This window comes from Mus caroli, chromosome 2 (genome assembly GCF_900094665.2).
Source record: "Mus caroli chromosome 2, CAROLI_EIJ_v1.1, whole genome shotgun sequence".
Classification (NCBI taxonomy): Eukaryota; Metazoa; Chordata; class Mammalia; order Rodentia; family Muridae; genus Mus; species Mus caroli.
This window is the reverse complement of record NC_034571.1, coordinates 17,130,290-17,148,841: the sequence shown is the minus strand read 5'-3', so window position 1 is coordinate 17,148,841 and position 18,552 is coordinate 17,130,290. Positions and strand designations below refer to the sequence as shown.

The 18,552-nt window shown below is 42.2% G+C and overlaps 1 protein-coding gene across 19 annotated transcripts in view; it reads right to left on the bottom strand.

The window, feature by feature from the left end:
* Positions 1-285: 285 nt before the first annotated feature.
* The window catches only part of Kiaa1217 (KIAA1217 ortholog), a 458,308-nt gene continuing 440,041 nt past the window's right edge, over positions 286-18,552 (bottom strand). For 10 of the 19 annotated variants that reach the window (XM_029470015.1, XM_029470008.1, XM_029470022.1 and 7 more), the window contains 7 exons: positions 12,722-12,876; positions 11,960-12,127; positions 9,232-9,351; positions 5,114-5,191; positions 3,403-5,001; positions 2,767-2,889; positions 286-2,083 (listed from right to left, as the gene is read on the bottom strand). In XM_029470015.1, the coding sequence (XP_029325875.1) occupies positions 1,586-2,083; positions 2,767-2,889; positions 3,403-5,001; positions 5,114-5,191; positions 9,232-9,351; positions 11,960-12,127; positions 12,722-12,876 (2,741 nt within the window). In that variant the 3' untranslated portion in view covers positions 286-1,585. The remainder of the gene's footprint in view (positions 2,084-2,766; positions 2,890-3,402; positions 5,002-5,113; positions 5,192-9,231; positions 9,352-11,959; positions 12,128-12,721; positions 12,877-18,552) is intronic. The other 9 variants (XM_029470040.1, XM_029470049.1, XM_029470054.1 and 6 more) reach the window with 5 other exon arrangements.

The following is an 18,552-nucleotide window of genomic DNA, read 5'->3' as shown; positions in this document are numbered from 1 at the left end:
CTGATAATGCCTGCCTATGACAGACATCCAAGTCAAATACATAAAATAATAATTAAAAAATTAAAAATTGGGAACTGAAAAAAAAAACCCTTAACCCACTGATAAATACAATTTTTTTTTTTTTTTACTTTTACTAGAAACTAAAAACAAAAACAAAAACAAGCAAGCAACAGAGCTGCTGCAATGGATGAGTGTGCCAACCTGTGTGCAGGGTTCTCTGTTAGCCATGCCCCCTCCCCCATGCCCTAGAGAAGAGTCAGGCAGGAAAGGAAGTCCAGACGGCCACACTGTTGATGAGTTTATTAGGAATTCATCCTTCCCTTTCGAGGAAGCAACACTGTAGGAGTGGCTGTGATTACACATTACTTAGAGTGCCCTCAAAGCTGAAACCCTGTGGCAATAGTTACATATCCGTTGACTGAAAGACGTTATAGTGACAAGGTACAAAAAAATAATAAGCATGCAGCCCTTTATTTAGTTTTGCCAAGTCTCTGCTTACAGTTCCATATGTTACATGGCTGTGTTATACAAATACAGTTATTTACAAAACCACCCTAACTGTGCAAACTTGTTGCTTTTTAAAAATGTATGGATTTCTGCCCATCCCAATATAGACTCTTAAGCATGCATACAAATTAACTTTGGTGTGGGAAAACTACTCTATGTGCTGTCACAGATAGTATTTTGATGTTTATTTATATTTGTATATTTACAAAAGTTCCTCCGTGTACAGAACCATACAGAAGTGTACATTTTAAAGTCCACAATGCAATGGTATGAATTACCAGGTCTAAGAAAACATAAAAGGGGGTCAGACAGTGCAAAGAAAACGGCTACAGAATACTCAGATGTTTTGTCTTTAAAAAAAAAAAAAAGGAAGAAGAAAATGAAAAGAAAACAAAGAAAAAAATGAGCTGGCTTGCACTAGCAAATTATCATACAAACTTTTGCTGGCAGTGCAGGAGTTTGGCTGAATTTCTTTCTACGGCTGTAGAAGCTCATTGGCTTAGAGGCTAGCACGCTACTTTCAAATGTACAATGCTGTAGTATCAAAATGTTTTGGCAAAAAAGATTTTGAAAGGAACCATGAAGTTTTGACAAAAATAGAAATCTGTAATAAAGCTAAATAACACTAAAATAAAAGAAAATATCATAATATATGCTTTACAATTTATATAGTCACGCTTGTGTATTTATTTCTCTGTTTGCCTCTAGTCTCTGTAATGAAAAATATTTTTATACAAAACATACTAAAATTCTGGAATCATACATGTTTTACATGCATAGTACAGTCAGCTTGTCTCACACATGTCTTCACTCTCATCATACTCTCTTTTTATAGCACATGCTTTCTTCATGTAATAGGTATCGAATCTAGACAGTAAACACTATGCAATTACAACAGCAACAGAGTAGAAAAACCAAGCTTTACTGCAGCTATCAACTCAGTACTAACACATACTCTGCATGAAGCCTTGAACAATACAGCAATATGATACATTCTCTTATGAAGACACTTGTTCCAGATTGCTGAAAATTAAAAACAAGAATGTAATTCCACCTTGTGCCTAATAGGATCTGGCCTTTAAGACGTTTCTTTTGCTGTGGATGGGGTGGCTTTGCTTGAACTTCCATTCTGTGCTTTGTAGCTGGCGAGGCTAGGAGTATGGATGGTCCTGATGCCCCTGGCACCTTGATTCAGGGAGGTGGGGGAGGCAGGAGAAGGAGGGGATGAGGAGGAAGAGGAAGTAGGGGCAGCTCGGCCATTTTGAGTCTGCAGTGCGAACGAAAGGTGATGGCCTTTACCTGCGTGAGGCGGGCTCTGAAACTTTAAGGAGCCATTAGAGACAGAAGGGATGAGGGAAGCAGAGTGAGCGGACCGTCCTGCTTGGGGGCTGAGAGGGGTAGAAGCAATCGATGGTTTAGTAGCAGGTGCACTGGGGAGATTAGAGCTGTCCCCACTAGCGGAAGGCAGAGAACTGCTTTTCCCAGAGCTGGGAGAAAGGGCTGGAATCTTAGAAGCAGGTAAGGAGGGGGAAGTAGGCTTACAGTCCCCACCAGCTTTCTTAGCACTTCCATTAGCCTGCAAACAAAGACGGTGGGAGACACTCTGTCAGAAAGCCAGCAACACGATCAACCCATAGGGCCTGGCAACACAGCCCTTCTGAGCATCATTCAGTAAAAGAAAAACAACGTACAGTTGGAGTCCTGAGCTAAGTTTTATCTGGACCGGGCTAAAACCACCCTGTGCACATAGCAATGGAGGTTCAGAAACGACAGAAAGGAAAATGACACATCATTCCACAGCCCACCCCACTGCCAGCCTGCCATGCATGGGGATTGTCATCAGGGTGGGGAGTGTGAGTGTGGGAGAGTTAATGTGACTGAATGCAATGCAGTCAACACAGATGTTAGTAGCGACAGATGACAGAGTAGTCATCAGCGACAGATTGGTTTGTCTCTTGTTTCCCAAGAAGATTTGATGACACACTACATTCACCACAGAAGCCGCCACTGGCCTGGTACCGTGTGTTAACAGTTAAAATCTGAAGTCACAAAGTAAAAGATGTCTTATTGTAAGCATGCAAGAGGGTGGTGAGAAGTTCAATACAGGATCTTTTAGACTTTCTCCATGCCCCTAGATCCAGGATGTTTACATAAACAATCTCTCGCAAAGAAAACACAGTATTTGGTAGAAACTAATTCAGCGACTGGCTTCTTAACTGCAATAATGTCCATCCAAAATTGGGTTTAAGGTAAAACTACCTGACGGTATTGGCGGGGATCCTGTAGTTTGGACTGCTTGCTGGCCTTATCCAGGCTTCCGGGTCTGTTCTTGGAAGTCATGGGGACTGGCATCCGGCTTGTCTGTGGGGTTGTGCTGGAGCCCTGTGGGAGAACCAGTGAGAGGGGAGACAGAGAGAAGAAGGTAAGTGAATTGGGTTTGAGACCACCCTGCTGTGTGCAGAGAAGGTCAAGTGAGAAGCTAGTGCCCTACATGCAGGATAGACCCAGGAAACACCAACTGGGTTAATCAGAGGAATCAAACAGAATCAACAGCTCACTACCGATCAATTGGATTTTAATGTGAGTACCAACAGAATATGACTGACCCAGCTTCTTTATATTGACCCAACACCAATCAGCAACAGAGGCACAAACAGAATTGATTAGCTGTTAGACACCTAGTTGCTGTTGTTTATGGAAGGCGACGGAGAAGGGAGAAGAGACGGGTACATGACGAATAGACAAAAACAAACAAACAAAGAAACAAAACCCAAAACAAAACAACCGTGAGCCACCTGCAGGGAAGCGATTAAATCACAAGACATCTTTTGCTACTGTGATTATGACAGGCGTAAGAAGCAGCTGCAGCTTTCCATTTTCCACAGACCAAGATACCTTACGTGAAGCTGGAGATATGGATGTGGGGGGCTCTGGGGCAGGGGGTACTTCATCCAGAACTAGCAAGGACCGGGGAGAGACCTCTTGAGCTATGTGGGGCAAGCTTGCACCACAATCGCTGTTGGAAGAACATGAGGTATCAACTAGGGCCCTGGGGCTCATTTCACTGATTGTATTTTCAAGTTGCTTTATGGTCTGCTCCAGGCTGTCCAGTGTTCTGTAAGTACTTTTCCTAATTTCATCAGTCCTTGATGTTGGAAGTGTGCCCTCAGGGCTGAGCTGCTCTTGCCCCCTAGCCAGGGTTTTGAGGGCATCTTCAGGCTGTGACCTGGTGATTTCAAACCGTTTGGCTTCTTTGTGCTGTTTCAAAGTACCGTCCTCTTCCTCTTCCTCATAGACAACCACCTGCAGGGTTTTCTTTCCCGTTTTGGTGCCTGTGCGAATTGCCTGTGTAAGAGCAGCAAGCTGCTTTTTAGGGAATTTGAACTTAAACTTTTTCTTGGGACTTTCAAACTGGTCATCAACCATGTCACACTTATTCCCCGAGTCTGGAGAATCAGCTGAGCTAAGCTTTCTCTGCTCGGCTTTATGAACACCCTGCACTCCTGGAGTCAGCAACTCTGCTGACAGGACATGGGGCTGTGATTGTGTCTCTGCCTTTTGTCCCATCCTATCACTTCTCGAGTCGACCTGTTCACCGGACATTTGGGATGAGGTTTGGACTCCAGTGTCTTCGTTTTCATCCTCTTCCTCTTCCTCTATCTTTTCCTCTGTTAGCATTCTCTCTAGCTCCTCATCACATTCCTCAAAGATGGTTGAGAGTCTTTTATATGCAGATCGGATGTCCATGGGTTCATCAAAAATGATAATAACTGGTTTCTTGTCCAGGCACACAACCGGCTCTTCCCCTTCTGTCCCTTCTTGCTGAGAGGCTGTCTCTTTCCTTCCATCAATATTAACTGTCTGTACATCTTGTCCCTTTTGACTCACTATGTCATGGACTTCCCCGCTGGACAGAACCTGGACAGCAGTTTTGGTGATCATAAAGGCGATGTTATCAGTGGCTGTGTGTTCCTCACTGGGAGAACTTGGACTTGATTCTCCATCCTCATTCATGTTCGTATTAGCGTGCCTACCCACCTTAGATCTCAGGACAACTTGGCCATAACCTGTCAAGGGAACATCTTGATCTTGTGTTTTGACATCATGAACACTGAATTCTGCTGATCGAGTTGGGAGAGAAATGTGACTCTTATCTGCATTTTCTTGTCCTTGTTGGCCTATCTCTTTTGTCTTTCCAAAATTCAACTTCTGATTTTCCAAGTCAGGAATAGCACACTGTGGTCCCGAGACATTAGGCCCTTTGTTGATTTCACCTTCTAATGAGTTCAGGCCAGAGGCAGAAAAACTGACCTTAGGCACATTTTTCTGGGAATAATTTCTACTGTCTCTGAATAAGCTCTTATTGGGTGTGGCATTTTCCTCTGTGAAGGTGTCAGCTCTACATTGTGATGTTCTTGAGGTGTCAGACATACTATCCACCATGACTCTTTCCCATTTGGGGGCGCCACTAGGTCTCAGAGCCCCTGCAGTGACCTGAGAGGCAAAGTGGAGAAAGGAAACCATACACATTAATCCAGAAAGGCTCTACAAGGGGATGTAATTAAACTGAATGATGCCAATTGGAACCCACATGTGGCAAACTCACCTTTTGAGATTCCACTTGGGGGCCATTTTCACATTCAACATCAGATTTTCGTACATCTTCGTGGTAAAATTCCAAATTCTGGTAGGACAGTGTACGACATGTTACTCCACAAAACCACATGCCCCCCCAAACTGGACTATAACTATCACTTAATTACGTTTCCAAACATGTGGATGGTCCAAGCACATGTGTCAGACACCAACCCGAAGCCTACAGCTCTTTTTACCTGGAGCTGCTCTGATCGCCAGCCTCCAAAACTGCCCTGTGTTTGCACAAGACAAAAGTCTTCATTAGCAGAATATTGCAAGTGTTTCAAATTTTGTGGGCAAGCAGGTAAGAGAATAAATGGAGCCATTAACTTTTCAACACCTGACTGTCTCTGATCTTAACTCTAAGAAGCACACTGGAAGGTGAAGGGATTCTGGCACACATATGCCTATTAGCTATATGGCTTTGAACAAATCCGTTATTTCTTGTCTCTATATCTCAGGTATTTGCCTACAAATTTAGGAACAAGAGCAGATTTTTAAAATGTCCCTTCCAATCTTCTACTGAAATCAGCCCACAGGGAGTTCTATTTGGTTTGTCATACTCTGGGATAAAGAGCATTTTTCTTCTGTGATCCAGTGACTGATTGAAAATGTCTTTGCAGGTTCTCACTATGTCCAAATAATCTTCAAATTGGTAATAACTTTAATGATCACATCTAAATTTGTAGTGATAATGCTCCATGGTTTGCAGCCCTGCAGTCCTCAATAACAGGGATATGTCGTAACAAATGTGTCATGAGGTGATCCTGTGTGCAAGCATCTTAGAGTGTACTTACACCTACCAGATGTCTAGGCTGCCATTGCGTGTGGCCTCCAGATTCGACAAACTAGCGCACACAGAGCTGCTGCCTGCGTAGCACAGCCTATTGTGTTACAGTGAACTTATGGTTTTCACAGAACTCTAAGGCTCTGATGAAAGTATAGAAAATTACATAAACCAGTGACAGCTTTGATTATCCATATTTCATCAGGCAGGATAGGCAACTGTGCTACTTTGATACATGAGCAGCAAAGTAGACCTGTTTAGACACCACAAACCATCTCAGCACAACTATGTGATGCAGGTGACTGTCACCAGTTAGGATCTGATTGCATCACCACTGTAGATGTGGTTCATTGCTCACCAAAAGATTATGCTGCACAGTGCATGAGTGTAATCCAAAAACAAAGCAAGCATCTGAAGCCATGATAGTGGCCATGATGCCACAGGCTGGGTTTATTCTCTGCATTTTATGATGCAGCTTTTATTCTCTATATTTTAAGGTGTGAAGATCTTTATGGGGGCCTCACTAAGATTTAGGATTGATTGCTTCTCATCCTTTTGGCTAAGATCAAGTGAAGATTTAGGATTGAAGGAGAGAACAGCAGTGAGGATCCAGGTAATCAGAACATTTTACCCGAGGGCACAGTGTTCTAGCCTGGTGTATGAGGCTGCAGGCCCTGCCCATCCCTAATACTAAGGTACCTTTTCCTCTCAGGGAGCCACTTTTGACTCTTCTAGCTGCAGAACACCAAGAGGAAGTGCTGTCTGTCACAAGGAGACATACAACCCCAGTGTCACAAGGAGACATACAACCCCAGTGATGATGGTTGTTTGGTTAAAGCAATGACAACATTGCAAAGCCCAGTAACCCAGGCTGGGCCAAGGTTAATCCTGCTGCCATGGTTTCCAAGTGGAAGGAATAGTTGCACACATTCAAGTGATAACACATAAACAACGAAGTCGGTATCAACCACAGGGAACACCATTCATCACAAATTACAAGCTTCACTCATCACCAGTCACCACTGTCAGCTTGTCCATTCCCCATGAGGCTCCCCCAAATAGGGGTTGCTGCAACAGAATGTAAATTCTTCTGTGGTATTTGAAATTCAGTTATAATGTAGCACACAAAAGACTTTAAGAACGATGTCAAATTAGGATCCGGCCCAAGGTTTCAATTCCAAACGTGAGGTTTCAATTCCAAACGTGAGGTTTCAATTCCAAACGTTAGTATATATCACTAGGACCCAAGTAAAAGTTAACTCTGATTGCCAGGAAGGAATGGGCATGTCTAAACTCAAGACCCCTGCCAGGCCCATATACTGGGGGCTGGAGGGGGAGGCAAGGGTGGGGTGGGGCTGGCATCTGTGCTGGTTGGTCACCATCATCTACTGTTAAATATTTCCAGTCTTACTTGCGTATTTAAATACAATTCAGCAGCAGAACTAATCCAGCAAAGAGTAAGTGAAATCCAGTTTAGATTTCACAGGGATATATATATATATATATATATATATATATATACATACTTAAATCACTTAGCTAGACAAAGGGGATGAATGCATCAAAGCAAGCACATGGAGTTCATGGAAATTTAGTCATAACTGCCCTGGAAATTGACTGTCATTCTTAGTCTTAGATGGCCACATGAAAGACAACCAAGCCCCTTTAATATCTGCCCCATGATGTGGATTACATAAACAGTCAGGGAAGCTTGCTCCATGTACAGGGGTAATTAACAGAAATTAGAGACACAGTCACAAAACAACTGTAGATGTGAAGGGCCAGGCTGCAGCTTCATAAAGGTAAGAGGAAAACCACAGAAACCAAGTTACGGAAGGACAGATGAATAGGCCACAGAGTTAACAATGACAAAATTGGGGGGTAAGTCCGATAGTTGTGGTTATTATGAGGGGCTTCATCTACTGAGTTGAATGATCCAGAATGACTCCCTACCCTACAGACCAACCTCCTGTTGGGCACTCAACAAAGACCCATAGCAACTTGCTTCTAATCAGTGCTATTGGCGGTGTGAGCTTCAAACTGTGAGACAAGAATGCCTTGTAACATCTGAGCCAACTCTAAAGTCTACAGTGAGACATTGATCATTACAGGGAACCCTTGGGAGGTCTGAGTTCCCAGGCAGTGTTCTAGAATGGTCTAAATATGACAAACCAGGCCCTGCTAGGGGCCTTCCACAAATTAGTAGTAAAATGGTTATATAAGGAGATTGCACATACTGAACGAGTAACATATTTCTGGACTATTTAATGGATTTAGTTTTCTGTGTGAGACAGCTTTGAATATCACTGTCTAATAACTTCCCAGTGCATAAAGACACCCTCTGCCTGCTAAGAGTTTCATCTGTCTACTGAGGGCAGGTTACTTTACCTGGCTTTGTGATGCTGTGGGCCAGAGCTGAGCATGTCCACTGAAGGCTGTGTTAGGCTTGCCCACTGCAGTCTGACGTATCTACCTCACTGAGCTTGCTTAACAGCCAAGGAATCAATGAGGTATTTGTTAGGCCACCTTGCAGTTTCTTTTGGCTAATATTGTTTCTCTTTATTTAAAATAAATGAGTGCCACTCAGGTCTGAAATGGAAGTTTCTAGTGAGAAATGTTTGAACCTTAATTAAGGTAAGACGGCTCTGAATTCCCAAATCCCAAATGCTCTAGACTCAGCTTCATAGTGAAGCTCTAACACTGATGCCAACAACCTTCTCCACACCATGCAGACTCTGCTACACAGCCCAGATGCCTCTCTGAAGTCATGAGTAAATTATTTTAGCATTAAAACTAGATTTACTATTTTGGAAGACAGACTTACAAAAATGGCAGTAATTTGCAGGGATTCTGGTTTGAATACTTCAATGTGTATACAGGTATATCTCTGGGCTTCCAGGCTTTCATGAAATACATTGAAAATAAGAAATACTTGTATTCACTTAGTTGTTAGTTCTGGCTTTTGTTTGCTTATTTTTGCTTTTAATGCAAATTTCCTAGAAACTCTAGGAAGGTATGGCTTCTTTATTTTGGGAAATTGTTGTCTTGCTTTTGCATATACTATTGTGTGCCGCTCACAGGGACATAGTGCTCACTCTGGAAAGCTAAGGCAGGTATTTCTAATCTCACTCTAAGCCTGCATTTCTGTTAGTTTAAGAAGAAAGGGGAAGAGAATAAAACAGAAAGGCCAAGGGCCAGCGATCAAGTGCAAGAGTGTCAGCCATGTTAGTAGCAGAGCAGGGGTGGGGGGTGGGGGTGGGGCTGTCTCACTGTATGGTAAATGTATAGCTACCACATGTTACCTTCTTCTCCTTGGGTGGGGCTGTGGCGCCTGCCCTAGTGTCTTTAAGGTGGCTGTTAGCTCGGGACTGCTCAGCATGACTGTTTGGATTTACATCCATAAAGGAACACTTCTGGAATGCCTAAGGGATTAAAATACCGAGGTTAACAGGGATTCAGCTGTATGGAGTAGAAAAGAGTCAGGAATCCAGAGACAAGTCCCCAGCTCTGGGCTGACATGCAGACTCCTACTAGGAGGCAGCATCCTGAAATCCTGTATCCCACAGGGCCTCAAGCTGGCTCCAGGATGAGCTCTAAGCAAAAGATTCCTTATAAAGATGAAATGGACAGAGCCCTTAAAAACTACTAATACCCTTAGGATGGATGTAAAGTTCCATGACAGGCACATGCTTAGCAGAGGTGAAACTCTGGCCTCAATCCCTTGACCTTTTCATGTTGGGAAATAGACACACAAATTAAAGATGAAAAGACATCTGTGTGTTCTTCATTTCTTACTGGCTTTATTGAAATTATGTATAGGAAGAAAACTCACAAGATATTTTAAACTTAAAAAGAACCAACGTACACCTGTTCATTCTCTCAGTCACAGTCACAGATCTCAGCCTGCTCTGTTGTTCAGTTTCAAGCAATTAGTGTTCTTTAGCACCGCACGGTCCTGAATGGCCAAGGAGTTGCTGAGCTCTGGACGTAACTGTGGAGCTAGCAGCTGCATCAGGTGAACAGGGTTAGGGAGACTAGTTCTTAGATGAAGAGCAGAAGTATGGCTTCTATCTACCAGCTGGTGGGGTTGGGGATGCCAGGAGAGTCCTCTGACACTGGGGTAATGGAGGACACTTGGTTACTCCAATGCTGCTGGGCATCAGCAGTCCTCAAAGGCTATCCAGCAAGCAGTCAACACAACCAACCACAGTGCTTCCCTGGGCTGTAGAGCATTTCCCCACATAAATGCCCCAGTAACTCTAATGTGCAGTTAGTATTAAAAAGCACTTACTGAAATGAATGATCTTAAATAATTGCCTAATAGTTGCTTTATGTCAAATGTTGATACCTGGAAACAACTCAGTAGGCAGGAAGAATTTGTAACTTTGCCAAGTGGACATTACAACATCTGTCCTAATATCTGAACACAGCTAACAACAGGGTCCCTCCTCTGCCCTCAGTGGTTGTGCCTCTGTTTTGGTCATCTTTTCCCTCCCTGCTATATATCTCTGCTGTCCATCCTGGCTTATCTTAGATATGTTTGTCTTATCTTCAGGCCTGCCCATGACACCAAGCCATGTCCTTTGGCTGTTAGATGTTGGATTCCCCAGCCTGGAATTTCTTCTGATGCTTTGTCACCTGAATACAGGACACTGTTTCATGAAAACTACCCTAAGAGGGGCCTGCTGGACCCAAAGCAGGAATGTCAATGAAGCTAGAGAATTTTAGTTACTATTATAAATAGCCACTAATCACAGAGCAAGAAGCCAGATACCAGATATTCTACTGCTTGGAGAGGGATTGTCACAGGTATTGAAGATATAAGACTGAATTCAGAAGAGGTCACCTCAAATGGTAGCTAGAAGCATCTATGATAAATGTATGGTTTCTATTGGAGTGCTAAGACTGGAACATTCAAAAGTCTAATGGTTACTAACTATAAATATATTTTCTATCAATAAGTTTTTGAAGCCAGGTGTGGTGGCGCACGCCTTTGATCCCAGCACTTGGGAGGCAGAGGCAGGTGGATTTCTGAGTTTGAGGCCAGCCTGGTCTACAGAGTGAGTTCCAGGACAGCCAGGGCTACACAGAGAAACCCTGTCTTGAAAAACCAACCAACCAAACAAACAAACAAACAAACAAAAAAAAAAATAAGTTTTTGACCATTTTAAGAACCTGTGGAGTGTGCTAAGTGGAGGGCCTGATCCACGACAGTCTGTGAATTTGGTGGAATACTCAAAGGGATCAGCACTCAACAGAACACCCAGGAGTCTCATTTTCCTCATAAAATGCAAGAAGCTCAGTTTTGGCAGCTATCACCAGATACCATGAAACCAGAGAAGACCCAGTATCACAAAACTGTCATGGTTTAAAGTTTTCTCCATGTCACATGAAGGATTAGACTTTCTGGGCTACACTAAACCACATGGACAGTGGTGAAAAGACAGAATGTTTTGGGGTCCCACAAAGGGTACAGTCTTTGAGAAGCAAAAATGTCCCATAAAAAGTACAAGTCAAAAAAAAAAATCCAGAGTTTGGTCTAGGAATTATGTATGCATCTAATGAGTTGAGTTCTCAGGCTATGCTGTAGGGCAGAGTCACATTCATGACAAGGAATGTGGGATGAGCTTGGGTATATACCCTGCAATCCATACTCACTCCTAGCAGAGAGTTATGCTGTCACTAAACATTAAAAACTTTAATAAAATATTCTCTAATAGGTCCAGGAGAATGGGAGGCAGGGAGAGAGTGAACGAGAGGTGGGGAGGCTAGGGAGGTTTGCAAATGATTTTTCTATGTAAATTTTATGGAGTTGTTTTAAAATGGTCACTATTCACATATTTTTCTGGGTGTCCAGAGAGTTCATTAGTTCTTATCTTGATAAATGGAGGCCAGGATTAAAAGACACTACTAACGAAGGCTAGCTCAGTGCCCTTGGTTAGCTGTTAGCAAACCTATGGGATCCATGGCCAGAGAGGCCCAGATGAGAAGGCAAAGAGCCAGTGGCCAAGCGTCACCTCAGCTACGTACCTGGAGTTCTGCCATGATTTTGTCTCCTTCTTCTTCTTCTTCCTCCTCCTCCTTGGAGGAAGGAGCAGGGACTGGTGGTGGGGATGGGGCCCAGGCTGAGGCAGGTTCCTCGGGGGGACATTTTGTGGCTCTAGTCTGTGGTGTTGGCCCAGGGTCTTCACTGCTCACCTACAGGGAATTTGAACCACAGATATTGGTGTCAGACCCTTAGGTCAGACCATGTGGCTTCTCAATGTCTCTTTGGCTCTGGCTCTTCTAGCCAAAAAACTCCTTTATTTCCTTCCATTTCATTTAAGTGTGTTTGCATAAGTTGTCATGTTGGTAAATTGTTTGAAGAATTATAAAATTCTAAATCACCCACATTTCTAAAGGGCCTTCCTCTCATTGCATTTCCAACTGGAAATTGTATTTTTTCATTTAACACAAGCGATAAAACCTTCCAAATTAAGTGTAAGCTAAGCTCACTTAACACCTTTTTAAACAAACACCCACTACTGTATCTACTGGTCTATTACCTTCCCACCCTCATGTCAATCTAATGATGTCACACCAGGGCAAGTAGTTGATGATCTGCCTTCACATTGTCATATTAAAAGTCACACATGGCCAGGCTAGTCCAACAACACTGGCTGACATTCTCTTCTCAGGCACTTTCTGGGCATCTGGGTAAGCTGATGCCCTTTTGTTTGTTTGTTTTAATGTTTGCATGCATAGAACTGTCTTCACCCAGAAAACATTTTGCCAGGACTCGACCCATCAGACCTTAGACATGCTCCTGCCAGTGTAGACCACATCGCCTGATCTCGTGGTGGTAAGTCCTGATCCAGGAAGGTAGCTTCTCCGAGGGGGTGGGGGTGGAGGAGGGGGTGACTTTCCCCCTATCTTGTCCAATTCCTGCTCTGAATTTGGAGAATCTTCTGGAAAAGAATATGCCACTTCAAAGACAGTCTCAAGATATATCTGGTGTATACAAACACAATACAATTTCACTTACAAACTCTAGTCTCACCATAGGCTGATGACTAAGGAGACAGCCTTGATGACAAATTGAACTCAACTCCCAGAAAGTCCTGCATACATGACCTGCCTTTCACCGACTCAAGTTTTCTGATCTCTTACAAACTATATACAACATACTACAACAACAGTCTCTCCACTGGGGAGTTCTGGGTTAAATTACTTATATACAGCCATTGGTTTATTGTGAATGCAATGCAAACTATTTGATTAGTTATTATATTTATTGATATACACAAAAATTGAGAGGCACTGGAAAGGTGAACGTATTGGGGAACTATAAGTAAGCTCCAAAGCTTTTGTACTGCCTGGTTTTGTGTGTGAATTTGACACAGGCTGGAGTTATGACAGAAAAAGGAGCTTCAGTTGGGGCAGTGCCTACATGGGATCCAGATGTGGGGCATTTTCTTAATTAGTGATCAAGGGGGAAAGGCCCCTTGTGGGTGATACCATCCCTGGGCTGGTAGTCTTGGGTTCTAAAAGAGAGCAGGCTGAGCAAGCCAGGGGAAGCAAGCCAGTAAGGAACATCCCTCCATGACCTCTGCATCAGCTCTTGCTTCCTGATCTGCTTGAGTTCTATTGCTGACTTCCTTTGAAGATGAACAGCAATGTGAAAAGTGTAAGCCGAATTAACCCTTTCCTCCCCCAACTTGCTTTTGGTCATGATGTTTGTGCAGGCATAAACCTTGACTAAGACACCTTTCCTGGGGCTTCTGAAGTCTCTAATCTCAGCCTGAAACAGTATTATCGTAGGCATTTATGTAGCTATAAGGACAGACTCAATCAAAGAGGCACAAGGGGAGAGGTAGAGAGGAAATGGGGACAAAGATCAAAGACACATGTAGGGGTGGTTCTGATGATAAGATCCTGTTCCCCCAATTGGATCTTGATCTTTTAGTAAAGAAGCCATGGATAGCTGGGCGAAAAAAAATAGGTGGGGCTTCTGGGTGTCTGGAGGCAAGAGTCATACATAAGGGAAGAGAGGAGAGTTTGCCATGTTTCTGATGGAGAAAAGTTGACCAGCCATGTGAGATTTTGTAAAAAGTGTAGATTATTAAAATTTTTTTATTAGATATTTTCTTCATTTACATTTCAAATGCTATCCCAGAAGTCCCCTATACCCTCCCCCCACCCTGCTCCCCTACCCACCCACTCCTACTTCTTGGCCCTTGTGTTCCCCTGTAATGGGGCATATAAAGTTTGCAAGACCAAGGGGCCTCTCTTCCAATAATGGCCGACTTGGCCATCTTCTGCTACATATGCAGCTAGAGACACGAGTTCTGAGGGTACTGGTTAGTTCATATTGTTGTTCCAAATATAGGGTTGCAGACCCCTTCAGCTCCTTGGGTACATTCTCTAGCTCCTCCATTGGGGGCCCTGTGTTCCATCCTATAGATGACTGTGAGCATCCACTTCTGTATTTGCCATGCACTGGAATAGCCTCACAAGAGACAGCTATATCAGGGTCCTTTCAACAAAATCTTTCTGGCATATGCAATAGTGTCTGCGTTTGGTGGCTGATTATGGGATGGATCCTCGGGTGGGGCAGTCTCTGGATGGTCCATCCTTTCCTCTCAGCTCCAAACATTTTCTCTGTAACTCCTTCCATGGGTATTTCCTTCCCTATTCTAAGAAGGAATGAAGTAACCACACATTGGTCTTCCTTCTTCTTGATTTAATTGTGTTTTGAAAATTGAATCTTGGGTATTCTAAGTTTCTGGGTTAATATCAACTTATCAGTGAGTGCATATCAAGTGACTTCTTTTGCGACTGGGTTACCTCACTCAGGATGATATCCTCCAGATACATCCATTTGCCTAAGAATTTTATAAATTCATTGTTTTTAATAGGTGAGTAGTACTCCATTGTGTAATTGTACCACATTTTCTGTATCCATTCTTCTATTGAGGGACATCTGGATTCTTTCCAGATTCTGACTATTATAAATAAGGCTGCTATGAACATAGTGGAGCATGTGTCCTTATTACCAGTTGGAACATCTTCTAGGTATATGCCCAGGAGAGGTATTGCTGGATCTTCCGGTAGTACTATGTCCAATTTTCTGAGGAACCACTAGACTGATCTTCAAAGTGGTTGTACAAGCTTGCAATCCAACCAGCAATGGAGGAGTGTTCCTCTTTCTCCACATCCTCGCCAGCATCTGCTGTCACCTGAATTTTTGATCTAAGCCATTCTGACTGGTGTATGGGGGAATCTCAGGGTTGTTTTGATTTGCATTTCCCTGATGATTAAGTATGCTGAACATTTTTTTCAGGTGCTTCTCAGCCATTCGGTATTCCTCAGTTGAGAATTCTTTGTTTAGCTCTGTACCCCATTTTTAATGGGGTTATTTGAATTCCTACAGTCCAGCTTCTTGAGCTCTTTGTAGATATTGGATATTAGTCCCCTATTGGATTTAGGATTGGTAAAAATCCTTTCCTACTCTGTTGGTGGCCTTTATGCCTTATTGACAGTATCTTTTGTCTTACAAAAGCTTTGAAATTTTATGAGGTCCTGTTTGTTGATTCTTGATCTTACAACACAAGCCATTGCTGTTCTGTTCAGGAATCTTTCCCCTGTGCCCATATCTTTGAGGCTATTCCCCACCTTCTCCTCTATAAATTTCAGTGTCTCTGGTTTTATGTGGAGTTCTTTGATCCACTTAGACTTGAGCTTTGTACAAGGAGAAAGAATGGATCAATTCGCAGTCTTATACATGATAATCGCCAGTTGTGCCAGCACCATTTGTTGAAAATTCTGGCTTTTTTCCACTGGATGGTTCTAGCTTTCTTGGCAAAGATTAAGAGACCATAGGTGTGTGGGTTCATTTCTGGATCTTCAATTCTAGTCCATTGATCTACCTGTCTGTCGCTGTACCAGTACCATGCAGGTTTTATCACAATTCCTCTGTAGTACAGCTTGAAGTAGACATGGTGATTCCCCCAGAGGTTCTTTTACTGTTGAGAAGAGTTTTTGCTGTCCTAGGTTTTTTATTATTCCTGATGAATTTGCAAATTGCCCTTGCTAACTCAGTGAAGAATTGAGTTGGAATTTTGATGGGGATTGCATTGAATCTGTAGAATGCTTTTGGCAAGATAGGCATTTTGATAAATTAATCCTGCCAATCCATGAGCATGGGAGATCTTTCTATCTTCTGAGATCTTCAACTTATTTCTTCAGACACTTGAAGTTCTTATCATACAGATCTTTCACTTCCTTAGTTAGAGTCACGCCAAGATATTTTATATTATTTGTGACTCTTGTCAAGGGTGTTGTTTCCCTAATTTCTTTCTCATCCTGTTTATCCTTTGTGTATAGAAAGGCCACTGATTTGTTTGAGTTAATTTTATATCCAGCTACTTCACTGAAGCTGTTTATCAGGTTTTGAAGTTCTCTGGTGGAATTTTGGGTGTCACTTATATATACTATCATATCATCTGCAAAGAGTGATATTTTGACTTCTTCCTTTTCAATTTGTATCCCCTTAATCTACTTTTGTTGTCGAATTGCTCTGGCTAGGACTTCAAGTACTATATTAAATAGCTAGGGAGAAAGTGGACAGCCTTGTCTAGTCCCTGATTTTAGTGGGATTGCTACCAGCTTCTCTGCATTTAGTTTGATATTGGCTACTGGTTTGCTGTATATTGCTTTTATTATGTTTAGGTATGGACCTTGAATTCCTGATCTTTCCATGACTTTTATCATGAATGGGTGTTGGATTTTGTCAAATGCTTTCTCAGCATCTAACGAGATGGTCATGTGATTTTTGTCTTTGAATTTGTTTATATAGTGGATTACGTTAATGGATTTCCGTATATTAAACCATCCCTGCATCCCTGGAATGAAGCCTACTTGGTCATGATGGATAATCATTTTGATATGTTCTTGGATTCGGTTTGCGAGAATTTTATTGAGTATTTTACATTGATATTCATAAGGGAAATTGGTCTGAAGTTCTCTTTCTTCGTTGTATCTTTGTGTGGTTTAGGTATCAGAGTAACTGTGACATCATACAATGAATTGGGTAGAGTACCTTCCGTCTCTATTTTGTGGAAGAGTTTGACGAGAGTTGGAATTATGTCTTCTTTGAAAGTATGATAGAACTCTGCACCAAACCCATCTGGTCCTGGGCCTTTTTTGTTTGGGAGACTATTAATGACTGCTTCTATTTCTTTAGGGGAAATGGGACTGTTTAGACCATTAATCTGATCCTGATTTAACTTTGGTACCTGGTATCTGTCTAGGAATTTGTCCACTTCATCCAGGTTTTCCAGTTTTGTTCAGTATAGCCTTTTGTAGTAGGATATGATGATGTTTTGGATTTTCTCAGGTTCTGTTGTTATGTCTCCTTCTTCATTTCTGATTTTGTTAATTAGGATACTGTTCCTGTGCCTTCTAGTTAGTCTGGCTAAGGGTTTATCTATTTTGTTGATTTTCTGAAAGAACCAACTCCTGGTTTGTTTGATTCTTTGAATAGTTTATTTTTTTGTTTCCACTTGGTTGATTTCAGCCCTAAGTTTGATTATTTCCTACTGTCTATTCCTCTTGGGAGAATTTGCTTTTGCTCTAGAGCTTCTAGGTGTGCTGTCAGGCTATTAGTGTGTGCTCTCTCTAGTTTCATTTTGGCAGCACTCAGGGCTATGAGTTTTCCTTTTAGGGCTGCCTAGATTGTGTCCCATAAGATTGGGTATGTTGTGACTTCATTTTCATTAAATTCTAAAAAGTCTTTAATTTCTCTCTTTATTTCTTCCTTGACCAAGGTATCATTGAGTAGAGTGTTATTCAGCTTCCACGTGAATGTTGACTTTCTATTATTTATGCTGTTATTGAAGATCAGCCTTAGTCCGTGGTGATCGGATAGGATTCATGGGTTAATTTCAATATTTTTGTACCTGTTGAGGCCTGTTTTGTGACTGATTATATGGTCAATTTTGGAGGAGGTAATATGAGGTGCTGAGAAGAAGGTATATCCTTTTGTTTTAGGATAAAATGTTCTGTAGATATCTGTTAAATCCACTTGTTTCATAACTTCTGTTAGTTTCAATGTGTCTCTGTTTAGTTTCTGTTTCGAGGGTCTGTCCATTGGTGAAAGTGGGGAGTTGAAGTCCCCCCCTATTATTGTGTGAGGTGCAATGTGTGCTTTGAGNTTTACTAAAGTTTCTTTAATGAATGTGGCTGCCCTTGCATTTGGAGCATAGATAATCAGGATTGAGAGTTCATCTTCGTAGATTTTACCTTTGATGAGTATGAAGTGTCCCTCCTTGTCTTTTTTGATAACTTTGGGTTGGAATTCAATTTTATTCGATATTAGAGTGGCTATTCCAACTTGTTTCTTTGGACCATTTGCTTGGAAAATTGTTTTTCAGCCTTTCACTCTGAGGTAGTGTCTGTCTCTTTTCCCTGAGGTGGGTTTCCTGTAAGCGGCAAAATGTTGGGTCCTGTTTGTATAGCCAGTCTGTTAGTCTATGTCTTTTTATTGGGGAATTGAGTCCATTGATATTAAGAGATATTAAAGAAGAGTAACTGTTGCTTCCTGTTATTTTTGTTGTTAAAGGTGGCATTCTGTTCTTGTGGCT